Source organism: Amblyomma americanum, chromosome 6, assembly GCF_052857255.1.
Source record: "Amblyomma americanum isolate KBUSLIRL-KWMA chromosome 6, ASM5285725v1, whole genome shotgun sequence".
Classification (NCBI taxonomy): Eukaryota; Metazoa; Arthropoda; class Arachnida; order Ixodida; family Ixodidae; genus Amblyomma; species Amblyomma americanum.
This window is the reverse complement of record NC_135502.1, coordinates 2,106,464-2,118,956: the sequence shown is the minus strand read 5'-3', so window position 1 is coordinate 2,118,956 and position 12,493 is coordinate 2,106,464. Positions and strand designations below refer to the sequence as shown.

General features: G+C 47.5%; 1 protein-coding gene across 1 annotated transcript in view; it reads right to left on the bottom strand.

Moving 5' to 3' along the window:
• The window catches only part of LOC144136183 (uncharacterized), an 83,003-nt gene extending 75,099 nt beyond the window's left edge, over nt 1-7,904 (bottom strand). Inside the window, exons 1-2 of the mRNA XM_077668252.1 lie at nt 7,706-7,904; nt 2,842-3,000 (exon numbers count right to left, since the gene is read on the bottom strand). Coding sequence (XP_077524378.1) covers nt 2,842-3,000; nt 7,706-7,792 — 246 coding nt within the window. The 5' untranslated portion in view covers nt 7,793-7,904. The remainder of the gene's footprint in view (nt 1-2,841; nt 3,001-7,705) is intronic.
• Nucleotides 7,905-12,493: the final 4,589 nt, after the last annotated feature.

Genomic DNA, 12,493 nt, shown 5'->3' with positions numbered 1-12,493 from the left:
TTTATGGACACGCATGCTTTTTTAACCTATGCAGCGGTGTGCTGTGGGAAAATAAAGTGAAATTCTAGCAGAGCTGCTATGTTGTGAGTACGCTTGTGCTTTTGTAGTTCGTGTAGCTATTCGGCAGCGCTTGAGCACAACGATTGCTTGTGAAAACTTGTCCTCAGTTGTTTTCAGTGCTACGGCATGCACGATGTAGTATCCACCTTTTAATGGATGGCAGGCATATACAGCGCAAAACGCCAACCTCACTGATCGGGGATATTTCATTCAACATTATGTTCCGAATGTAGCCTTCATCTCTGAAGCGGCGGCCCTTGCTAAGCTGGTGTTCGCATCGCATGCACTGCAGCCTGCCTCAGACTTCGCACCCAGCCATCAGTCAACCCTAGAAATCCTCCAGGTACCAGGTGCTGCCCAGGACACGCCATCGTCGACAGATTCCAACAAAACGTGCTCCGGAGCGGCACTCAGTCCGGCCGGGTTGGGCGCGCAGTACCCAACCAGTGAGCTTCCAGCGTTGTACGCGAGGTGGCAGCACAAGAAAATGAAAACGGCCGATTGGTCATTCTCTATACTTAACATTCATAGATGGTGGGGAGTCCTCATGCCACTACCCACTGCACTGGCAGGTGACTGTTTCTGTCACAGGCACCCGTAGGGATTGTGCAACCCACGTTGCTCTTCCCAAGCAAGTTCTCACGCAGGTGGCGTGATGCTCCTCCTAACTTATGCAAGCTTACCCGAGTTACTACCGAGTAACTCGAGTAAGCTCGGTTAAGTGTCCACACTTTCTGTTAACACATTCTGTTCACGCTTTCTGTACACACTTTCCGTAAATGCCACGCATGAGCCAAGTATTGCTAATGCATTAAAAACTGTAGCAGCGTTCCAAGGAGAGTAGCAAGAACCCAAAATTACTCGGATGATCTTGACGGTAATAGAGACCCAGAAAATTTCGCGACTGCAGAGAGTAAAAACTGTAAAGGAGGGAATATTGCTTGATATGGTTATCAATGTGCTGCCGCAGTGTTGAGATTCTCGATCGCCGTGGTATACATTTAATTTTTTTGGTCCCAGGAAAATTTCCGTGCTGGTGCGTTGAGCTACGTCTCAGTCAGAGCAACGATGTGAGCATCACTTGCGCATGCAGCAGAGTTTAGTTGATCATGTTCCTTCATGACGCTACAGCTGTTTGTAAAGGTAACTGAGATGATATAGAAAAGAGTTCACCAATACTGCTTGCTAATTGTTGGAATATATCAGGTTGTGTCCCCGTACATTCCTGATTATGTGTTTGCGCATGAGCAAGTGTTGGCCGTAGGCCCGTGGGCATTTTGATGGGCGTCAAATGGTTGTCTGGTTATCTGTGAGTGCACAGTGTCCCTTTCCCAGTCAAAAATATAGAAATTTTTGTTCACAAGCAGCCTGTCATGACGAAGTTGAAAAAACGGGGATTCTGGAAAAGCTTTCGTAAATTCGGCATGCTTTTTCCTAGGTCAGGAAAAAATCTTTGGGAACAGAAACATCACAATCTTTTAATTTGGATCACTCCTGAAAAATTTTGTCCTGAACATCAAAATGACAATCTAACAACCACAAGTTTGTTCTTGCTTTCGCAGTACAGGCCGCCAATTTTTGCTGAAAACTTAGCTCAATTTTATTTTTTCAAAATTGATAGACCTAACCTCAACTTTTGACAAATGTGCGTCCATTTCAACAAATTTTGCTTCCATAGACTGCTGCGCCGATTTGACATCATTTACGGTGACAAGCAAGTCAGCCTGCCCTTGAGTAATAGTTGTGGACTCACATTTTAGGTCTTTTAAATGCATTAGAATTTGTTGCTGTCTCACTGGGGAAACCAGCCCAATTAGAAGGGTTGTTAGGGCTGGGATTGCTTTTGACATTGCCACAGCATAAAAAAAAACTGATCACAACATCAATATATCCTTGGAATACATCACACAAATGGGCATGGCAAAAGACAATGATTGCTAGTACATTTCACCAACAAAGAGCTGTGACATTATTGATCACTGGAGGGTGCCACCGCGTCAGTCAGTAACAAGGCCCGCATGACTGGGCTAGTCAGTGCGTGGTATGCCCTCGACTGGCGTGTTGTCTTTCACTCGTGGCCGGGAAATGTTATGTATTAAAAAACTCAAAGAAGTGAAAGGGCAGCACGTTGAAAGCATTAAAAAATCTCTTTAGTGGTGGTAATGCTATAATTCTCAGTATGTCTACGACAAAAGCTGCACTGCACTGCCATTAATTTTGTGAAACCCGCCAGTGCAGGATAGCACATGAACTATCCAGCTGAAAATGAAGACCCCATATGCGGCAGAAATAATGACGGCTTGCATGAATGTTGCTGTCAGGAAACATGTTAAGTGATTATAACAGGGCTGATAAGAAAGATGACTGCATGGGAATGAGCAACTGCTGCTGTCACAAACAGAGCCGAGCTGAAGAAAGATCATCTAGTCTTCATCCAACTTTCAAGCGACTCATTTCACTAAGGCTCCATTTCAACAAAAATGACCACCAGTAGCAGTGACAGATGTTTCCTTCTGGCCAGAGTAGTTGCGCCGGAAGTAGGCATGGAACAATAACAGGAAAAAGTGACAGTTTTGTGCCGTGGTGCAGTTAGGCCCAATTGACACATCAGTTTCACCACTGCAGGTCGATTGCGTTGCTTGAGATAATTTCTGCCAGCAAATTGGCTGTGGCGCCCCACATAGGTGAGCTACTGCAGTGACGAAAGTTACGAATTCAAGACCAGGCGTGCACATCAACCTAAGCTGCGGGCCATTGCAGGCGCTGTTTAGAGGCGCTAACCTGGTCATGTGGCATGCCCTGGTAGTGGCCTGACACAGGATTGTAGGATGATGTGAGTGAGTGCAGTGCCTCTATCGATGATGGGAGGCCCTTGCGGCTGGTCTGCATCTCGGCCCAGCTTGTCGTCGAGTGCCTGGCATCGGACCACCAATCATCGCCCTGTAGTGATGAGAAATAACAACATCGAGAATGTAGCAAAAATGAAAATAGTGGAGCAGCTTGTTATGACATTCACTCACAGGGTATAGTGCTTTATTAAAGTAAAATTTTTTGCCAGAACAATTTGCATTGATAAAGTGCGATACAAAAGTCACAGCCCGTCAATATATTGATGTGTGTTCCCTGCAGTGGCAGCACCTGTAAGCGATTTAGTACTTTAGCACGATGAACACTTGAGTGAGTTGGTATAGTGTTGAGAAATGGGTGAAAAATTTCACAGGACAGTAATGAGTAAGTATGTTTTTGAGCATTAACTGGCATAACGGGAAGAATTACTTCTTTGCACTGCTGTGCTGCACTGTAGTGATGCACTGCATGCCAACTAATCCGTGTGGTTGCTTGCGATGCAGACACCAGCACCAACAATTATGCTGCAAAACTGAGATAAGAGTTAATAACAGCTAACGTTGTAAAACTAGCTCAAGAGCAGATCCAGCTATCATTTGCAACCATACCTTCCCAGAGCTTGTTTTTCTCAACATAAAGCACCAGTTCATCTAATAGTGTGTTTCCTAAGAAAACAAACAGTTCACATAGAGTGAGTAATGTAGTACATACTTTCCTGTCGCTTCTTGAAACTGCTCCTTCATTATCATCCTCATCAGCCTGTACACGCCCATCGCAGGACAAAGCCCTCTCCCAGATCTCTCCAATTAACCCGATCCTATGCCAATTGCGGCCACCTTATCTCCGCAAACTTCCTGATCTCATCCACCTACCCAACTTAATGCTGCTCCCTGCTATGCCTGCCTTCTTTTGGAATCCAGCTTGTTAACCTTAAAGGTGCACTAAAGAGGAATCTGACCTTGTCTTTTAACTGCGGAAACTCGTTCTACATGCTCTGAGCATTCTTAGAAATTTCGAATTATTGTCTTGTGCAGCCGATTTCCCTACTTTAAATTGGATTAAACACCCTGGCTCCCACCTTTTTTTTTTGAACTCAACGCTGAAAGTAGGAGGAGTCAACCAACGCGCAGAGTGCCTTTCAGCCAGTCCGACGGCGGCTTGCCGTTCTGCCATCGGCGGAGTGATACGTAAATAAAAGAGGCCCCACTCATTTTTATTTCCATGGGCTTAATTTGCAGCTATGTTGTCTGCGATTGAAACTATTTATTCACAGAAACCTAAAAACAAAACAAACGCGACAGCAAAGCCACCACAGGACTGGCTGAAACGCACTCCATGCGTTGGTTGACTCCTCCTACCTTCAGCGCTGAGTTCAATAAAAGGCGGCTGCCGGGACGTTTAATACGACTTAAATTAGGGAAATGGGCCGCACAGGACAATAATTTCAGGTTTCCAAGAATGCTTGGAATGTGTAGATCGAGTTCCCACGGTAAAAGGGCGAGTTCATTTTCCTCTTTAGTGCACCTTTGATGACCATCGGTTGCCTTTCTTTTGCAATGCTCTGCCATTTCTTCTTCTTGATTTTGACTAGGATGTTAACCTGCGTTTGTTCTCTGATCCACTCTGCCCTCTTCATGACACTTAACGCTACAACTATCTTTTTCTTTCCATATAGCTGCACTGTCCTCAACTTAAGTTCTTAGTTAGCCACCACGTTTCTGGCCTATAGGCAAGTACTGGCAAGATACAGCTGTTATATACTTGCAGCTTGTGGGATACTGTTAAACTGCCATTCATGATCTGAGAGTACCTGTCAAATGTGGTCCATTCAGTTCTTATTCTTCTAGTCATTTCACTTTTGTTGTCTGGATCTGCAGTCACCACCTGTCGTGAGTAGGTGTTTTCTCTTACCAGTTCCCGGCTACCTATCGTAAACTGCTGCTCCTTGCCAAGACTGTTGAACATTAATTACTTTGATTTTCTGCATATTAAATTTTGACCTACTGTTATACTCCACCTACCTAAGTCATTTTTCATGCTTTGCAATTCGTATCCTGAGTTACTTACCAAGGCAATATCATCAGTGAATCAAAAATTACTAAGGTATTCTCCACTGACTCTTATCCCCAACTGTTCTGAGTCCAGGTCCTTGTATACCTTCTGTAAACACACGGTGAATAGCATTGGTGAGATCGTGTCTCCCCGTCTGACACCCTTCCTTATTGGAATTTTACTGCTGACTTTATGGAGGACTATGGTAGCTTTGCAGTCATTACATATATTTTCCAGTATTTTCACGTAAGACTCCTTTACACCCAGATTCCACAATGCGTGCATGACTGTTGAGGTCTTGACTGAGTCAAATGCATTATCGCAATCTGCATTAGAGTAGCCTATAAGAAATCCTTCCTGGTCCTTTGGTTAATTGAGTGAAATTTTAAGTATATTAGCAATTACATCAGTGAATAGCTTGCAGGCAATGAACAGTAAGCTATCAGTCTAATTTTTCGAGTCCTTGATGCACTGACTTTTCTTATGAGTTAAGATAATGTTAGCATTCTTCCAAGGTTCCTGTAAGATCAAGGTCATGAAGCATTGTGTATAGAGGCCACTCAGTATCTGTTGCATGTCCTGTAATTGCGCTTATTTTCTGCCCATTCACTGATCTGATATCAGTGACCGAGCACCATGAGCAGCAGAATGATGCTACAAGGTAAGTATAATAACAAGAAAACCATGCAAGCTTCTTTGTGACCAGATGGACTTCTGGGCACTGTGGGTTATAGGGTGCACATCTTGTGTGGCAGTGGATGGCAAGTGTCGTGCCTCTTTAACATGGACATTTTGGTTCCCGACCAAAAGTCTCATAAAGTGAGCCGTCCATAATAACAAATCATGAAGAACAAAAAGAAAGAAAAAAATGCTTCAAAATTACGGACTCCTTTTGTGCTTAGTGGCGGGCACCGAAGTGGAAATCAGGCAATCTTGGAAGCTCGAGATGCATTATTCTGGTAGCCATGTCTTTGAAATCGTGTGGTGTAGGATGCAGCACATTTGAAGTGCTTAGCGGTCCATGAGACACATGGTGGTGCCTCTTGGCACCTCACTCGGCTGACAGCTGCTGAATGTGGTTTCCAATGTAGAACACAAAAGGAATTTGTTTCGCTGCCATGAATGCAATGCGGCAGATGGTAAGGTGTGTCGACCGGGCGCCTTGCCACTGTAAAGCATAAAACCATACACGCATACAAAGGCCATTTACTGCAGCATTTGCACTCCTGCACTGCCTTTTGCTAGTGCTCTGCACTCAAAATACAAGGGGCAGAACATCTCGTAGAGGCATTTGGAATGCTGTTCTTATCATTGTCCATATTAACAGGACAAATATACGTACATGGGTCCCAATGGGCTCCGTGCATTTTCAACCTGTACATTTTCCGGACAGCAAATTTTCATTTTAACGAGGAGTAAATACATTGAAAAAATTTGGTTCCCAGAAAAACTGTCCATAATTTGAGCCGCCCATAATGTGGGATCGTTTAAACAGGGCACGGCTGTAGAAACTTGTTCTAGGTCATAAGTAAAAGAGGTCTTGAGATCATTATACAGCAGGCAGCAAAGTATGCATGATGTAGCTGAAATATATTTGCGGTATATATTCAGAGCTGCACAGTCATGCAGTATAGGTTGATTTTGCAGCTGAGAAATAGGCTCGGTGCTACATAAGCTGCTCTTGTACATTCTTCTTCACACACAGAGGAAAAGTGGCAACAGCTAGGTGACGAAGATTTTAAGGCCCGCCGTTAAAAATGACGAAGATATACCAATTAAGATGGAACAATTGCTGCCGGCAGGCGGCAAGGAGTAATCGCAAGCCGACCACGAAACCGATTCCCATATCCCATTTCAGGCGTCCCCTGTCTCAGCGCACCGGCATGATCGACACGGTGTCGCTAGAGAAAAAAAATGTCGATAGTGCTCGAATGCTGGCACGTAGAGGACGCGTCAACCGATAATGAAGCTGGGCAGCGTTCTACATACCATGTCGGCGTCCATGGACCTCTATTCCGGTGGTGCGATGTTCAGCAGGTCGTCACGGCACGATCGGCACGCCGCTAGCAATGCTGGATTTCGGCGTTCGACTCACCGCATTCGAAGCTCGAGCCTTTCGAATACGCGCGCCGCTGGCTGTGCGTATCGCAACGGCGGCGCTCCAGAGACGGACCGTTGGCAGCTGTGGCGGGAAGGTGCAATGACCACTCCGGCTGCAAAAACGCTACACCGTTCGCCGTCTTCTCCTTGTCCTAAAACGGTTTGTGAGGCAACGATAGTTACGTTTAGAGTGGCTAACAGCGCGTGATGTGCGTGCGTCGACGGCAGCAGACGCGCATTCGAACGCGACCGCTCGCGCAACGGCCGGGCGCTCCTCCTTTCCCTCGGCGACGGTTGGTCCGCGATTCAAAACGAACCAACGGAATTCACCCGGAGGTGTCTTCGGCAGCAGACGCCGTCTTCAGAAGTGAGATTTCCGCGATTTCAACGCGCGGTAGATGAAGAGCCGACTTCGGCGCACTAATTCGAAGAATTTGAACAGTACGGAGCGCAGCGACGACGTCGCGGGCCGACCGCGAAGCATTCGGTCAAGCGCTGCGCACGGCAGTCGAACGCAATGTTGCAGCAAGTCAGCCGGCAGCAATCCCGTGCGAATGCAGCAGACTGAGCGTAGGAAGCACATGCACGATCGCCGTTCCAGGTGGTGATGGCGGCTACGCGAGAATCGATTCCTCGATGGACCCACCTGCGAGTCGAGGCGCGGCGAAAGACGGGCCTGCAGGGGTTCGGCGATCAGCCTCTGGAAGTCGGTCCATGTGCCACCCAGCGCCATGCAGGCCCATCGGCCACCGCCGCTCAACGCCGCCGTCGTGCAGGGCTTTTTCGCACGGCAGCAAGGAGCAGCCGCGGCTTTTCGCGATCAGCGGAACGACCGCCGAAAGCGCCGCCGCCGCGCAGCACGCCGGACATTAGGCGGCCCAACATCCCTTCTCCCCTCTGCCTTTCCTCGCGTGCTTTCTCCCTCGTTTCCCCACAGGCCCACAGGCTCTCCGGCGCGGTGGTTACGTATCGCCGAGCTTTGTACGACGCGCCGGGGACTGCACAAGGTATACAGTATTGTGCGTTTATATCGTGAAGACTTTCAAAAATTTCATTTCTCCATTCTGCCTGCAATCCTTCATTTCCGCTGCCCCAGCTCAGGTGCTTCAGTATCGATGGCAGATGCCGGGGCTAGAAAAAATCTTTTCCTTCCTTGTTATTATTATTTTAATAAAGCCACTTACTACTACTATTTTCGGTTCGCCGATCTCGACGCAGGCAATTGTGTTCTTTGAGTCATGCACGGCTCAACTAAGTAAGTACCGTTGTCAAACTTGCTACGATACAAAATTTACAATAATACGCAAGCTCTGCGTGCAGCTCCACCGCAAACGAGCCAGCGGTTGAGGCGGGAAGATTTTGGGACGTCTTCACGACAAAAATGCACACAGAATGCGCCTCGCAGCTAAACTGGTGAATTGTTTGAGCTAAAATTTCGCACAGAAATGGCATTTGGTCGGCAGAATCGTTTAATATTATATTTGTTTGAGATACTTGCCTGAATCAAAAAGAAAAATTCGGATATATTTGTATCGTCTGCGGCGGCGACGAAACGAAAAAGGCCACTTTCTCAGCAATTGCACCTGTGGCGCCATCTCGTTTCCTGGCCGTGGAGATTAGGCAGAGGAGACGAGGGAGTGTTTTGCGGGAGGTTTGAAGACGCTGTACCACGAAAATCTTCTAACCTAGTGCAGTTTTGGCCAAACTAAGCTTCCTGTGATCATTGATAAAGCATTTGCTGAAGAGTTTTCTAACCTCCCTCAAAAGACCCCCTCCTTTGCCTAATATCCACGGTCTACCAACGGGATAGCGCCACCGGTGTGTTTGCTGAAAGGGCGGCTTGTTTCGTTTCGTCGCCGTAGACGATGAGAGTATCCGACTTTTTCTTATTAAATCAGGCAGGTGCCTCAAACAAATGGGGTACTAAACAATTCTGGCGACCAAATGCCTTTTCTGTGCGAAATTTGAGCGGGAGTAATTCAGCTGTGAGGTGCATTCTACTGCGCGCGTTTAATTTATATAGGAACACTTTCTTTGTGACGTTTTAACGCGACGCAAGGGCTCAAAAATAATTTGCATGGGTACGTCACTGGTAACAAAAAAAAAGAAAGAAATCCGGCACCTGAACAATATCTTAGCCATTTTTGTGGTTCAATTAAGTTGAAGGGATAGTCGTTTCGTTCGCTGTAATATCTACATAAAAAAAAGCGAGTGCACACAGGCATAGAGTTTCTTATTATTAACTAGAGGGAAAGCTGGCAGCGCTGCACCTGAACCTCCATGGGCGCGAAAAGCATCATGGGGCGATGAGCTACTTGGTGCGAAACAGTAGTTTTTTTTTTGTTTTTCAGGAACACACAGTGACATTACTGCGATGTCCCATTCCGTATCCACGGCGCGTTCCGCGTGCAGACGACTTCGGCATAAAAGTAGTGTGCAAAAGCCATAGTAGCGCAAACGCAACAGCACGCGACAACAATAAAAGAATTTTCTTTTCCGAAATGCTGTGGAAAAACCTTTTAAAATGTTGAAGCGACATTTTTTTTTCAAAAAACATTTCTTTTTAAAAGAGCGCCTGTTAAGCACGAAATATTGGCTTTTGTGGTCTGCAATGCTTGGCTAATAGGAGAGCAAGCCATCGCTTATTTCGAGCAAAATTTGCATTTACATGCTTTTCTGCTCGTTTGTTACGATTTATAGACATGATATTGAATGATAGAACATTCTTACTTATCGAACAACGTTTGTTTTTTCATTATTTGTTGGCCAAAAGTTGTAGTTCTGCAGTCGGTAGCTCTCCGCCCCATGATGCTTAGAGCGCCCATGGCGGCATAGAGTTTCTTACTATTAACTAGAGCGAAAGCTGGCGCCCCGCCTGTGGGAGTTTGCATGGAGCTTCCTCGAGACCGCCTGTACCACCTGTTTTATACAAAGGGGAAAAATAATTTTAAGGGTGTTTTTTTTTTTTTGCTCAGTTTATAACATAGTTTTTATACGAAGTGCATGGAGAAATGACACAGACCTTAAACAAGCCTGTACAAACCTTAAACAATCTCCAGCTAGCTCAAACCGCCACCATGTCACTTGACCGTCTTGCAGCCAAGCGCCGTCACCCGGTGCGCTTGCTCGAGCAGGCATGCCCCGGCTAACGAACACCTTCTTCCCCGCCGATCAGCAACTTTAACTGCTTTCTTTTTTCGTTTATTTTGCAACACACACACGGTGTGTGCGTGTGTTCGGCGCAAGGCAGAAAAGCGGCAGAAGGATGCTCCGTTCTAAGGCGGTGAAGCTATCTGAACAGTGCACAGTGAACCGTGGGGCGTGCGTGCACGAATTTGGAGGGCGGGACTGTGCATGGTCGCTTGCAAAAAAAAAGATCCCTGTGTGCAGATTCTGATTCGCCAGTGCGTATCCAAAGACAATGAAAGCCAGCGGGGTCTGAGACCCCCCTGGCTTTAAGCCCTGGGTAGATCCTGTTGTATTGCAGCGGGTTCGGGTATGTGTTCGTTTGCAATTGCGTCCGGGCGATTGCCCGAGCTCTGCATAGTTTGTTGCTAGGCGGAGGGAAGGTCCGGCGGGCCAGCCTATCTCTCTCCCCGTCTTCAACATGGCTCTCTCCGGCACGGTTTGCGAGACCTCGTGTGACAGAGTGAGGGACCTCGTTGGGGTTGATGAGGTGCGGAGAGACGCCCCCACGTGCGTGGGGAACCAAACTAGCTAAACCTTGTCCGGTGAGCGTTTCAGGTTCTTGATTATTCGGCAGGCTTCCACGGATAATCTCCCCTTGGCGTAATTCTTTGTGGCTGTGCGCGAGTCGCTAACAACGACCCCGCAATCGTGATCAGATACGGCGAGTGCGATGGCCAATTCCTCGGCCAATTCGGCGTGTCGGGCTTTTACGCTGGCGCAGTGGACAAGCGTTCCGGCAGTGTCGACGACCGCAACTGTGTATCATCGATCGTCTTGATACTGAAGCGAAAAGCTTCACTACTCTAGGTTTTCGAGCCGTCAGCGGGGCCGCAAGTCTGACCTTGAATTTAGCTAGAGGTCAGGAAGGCCGTAAGTTTCACCTTGAATGTAGGTAGAGTTCAAATCATGAGTATAACTGATGGTAGTCAGATTCGGCATATGACGTCAACTACAGCAGCGGCTGTTACACCAACATCTCGACTTTGACCCTTGACCTTTGACATTTTACTTTTGATTTTTGACCTTTGCCACTGACCTTCGGTCAAGCGGGAAAGCGTCTGCAGGCATCGCATGCGCAGGTCATGAAAGTGGGTTCTCCATAAAACACCGATGCACTTTGATGCGTTCAGCGAAACTCTGGGTGTGATCGATGCGACGCCTGCCGTGCGCAGAGCGGAGATAGTTGTAATAAGGGTGTGCACGTGGCTACCAACGTGACGAGTACCGCGCTAAGCAACGCTAACGTTGCCGGTGCAGCCGCTGAATCTAGCAGCGGGGTTGCAAGTGCAGTCTCACAGGGGATTAACAGCACGTTAAGCACTGTCCCCAATGCACTTGGAACGTTTGCTCTTAAGGTCGTGCCCAAGACCATTGGAGGTCTATAGTTGCAGTTACTGCTTCTGCCTTTGCGGTAGCCGTTATTGTAGCGAAGTTTATGTCGTTTAGAAGAAAGCAAGATGTTTAACAAATAAAAAAAAATGTCTGCTACTGTGTGTGTGTCAGCATGGCTATCTATGAAAACCGCCAGTCGCTCGACCGCAAACGTAGCCATGGAGATGCAGCTTTTCGCTTTCGACCAGGGTTAACCAGTGCTAAACCACCAGCAATTCTTTCGGCAGCGTCCACGAAGCGTACTTCCCTCGCTTTTCCGTAGACTCGCAGCAGGGCCTGTCTTCTGCCTTGATGATACGTCGGGTGCACGTTTCGCCGGACTGGAGCGACTTAATTGGATGCCGTCCTGACGTTTCGCGGGATTATTTCCTTGTCGCCGTGTTGGCGGTGGTAGCCGATGCCAAACCGCCCGATCGAGTATCTGTCGTCGAGCTTCGGCGGTCGTCGGTCCTTCTAGTTGCGATACGCGCTGCGCCTCTGCAAGTTCGTCCAGCGTGTTATGGATTCAGCTCTGTGCTGGTCGAGTCTGGCAACCCGAGCGTCGTCTTGTATGCCCTGCGCATAATCACGTTTATTTTGCTCCTCTTCGCCTTGCACCCATATATTGTGAAAGGCGGCCACGCAGGCTATGTGACATACGACGAACGAGTGCACGAGTCGTATCATGCTCTCCTCCCTCATGCCACTTCTCCTGTCGGTGACTCTCCTTAGTAACCTCGTTGCAGTGGCAGTCTTGTGTACGAGCTTGTTGACCATCTCCCCGTTTACGTCGTTGGATTAGATTATCACGCCTAGGAGTTTGAATCAAGATGGGGGTGGTTCCGCGCTGTCACCCGTGTGTAGCATGATTTCT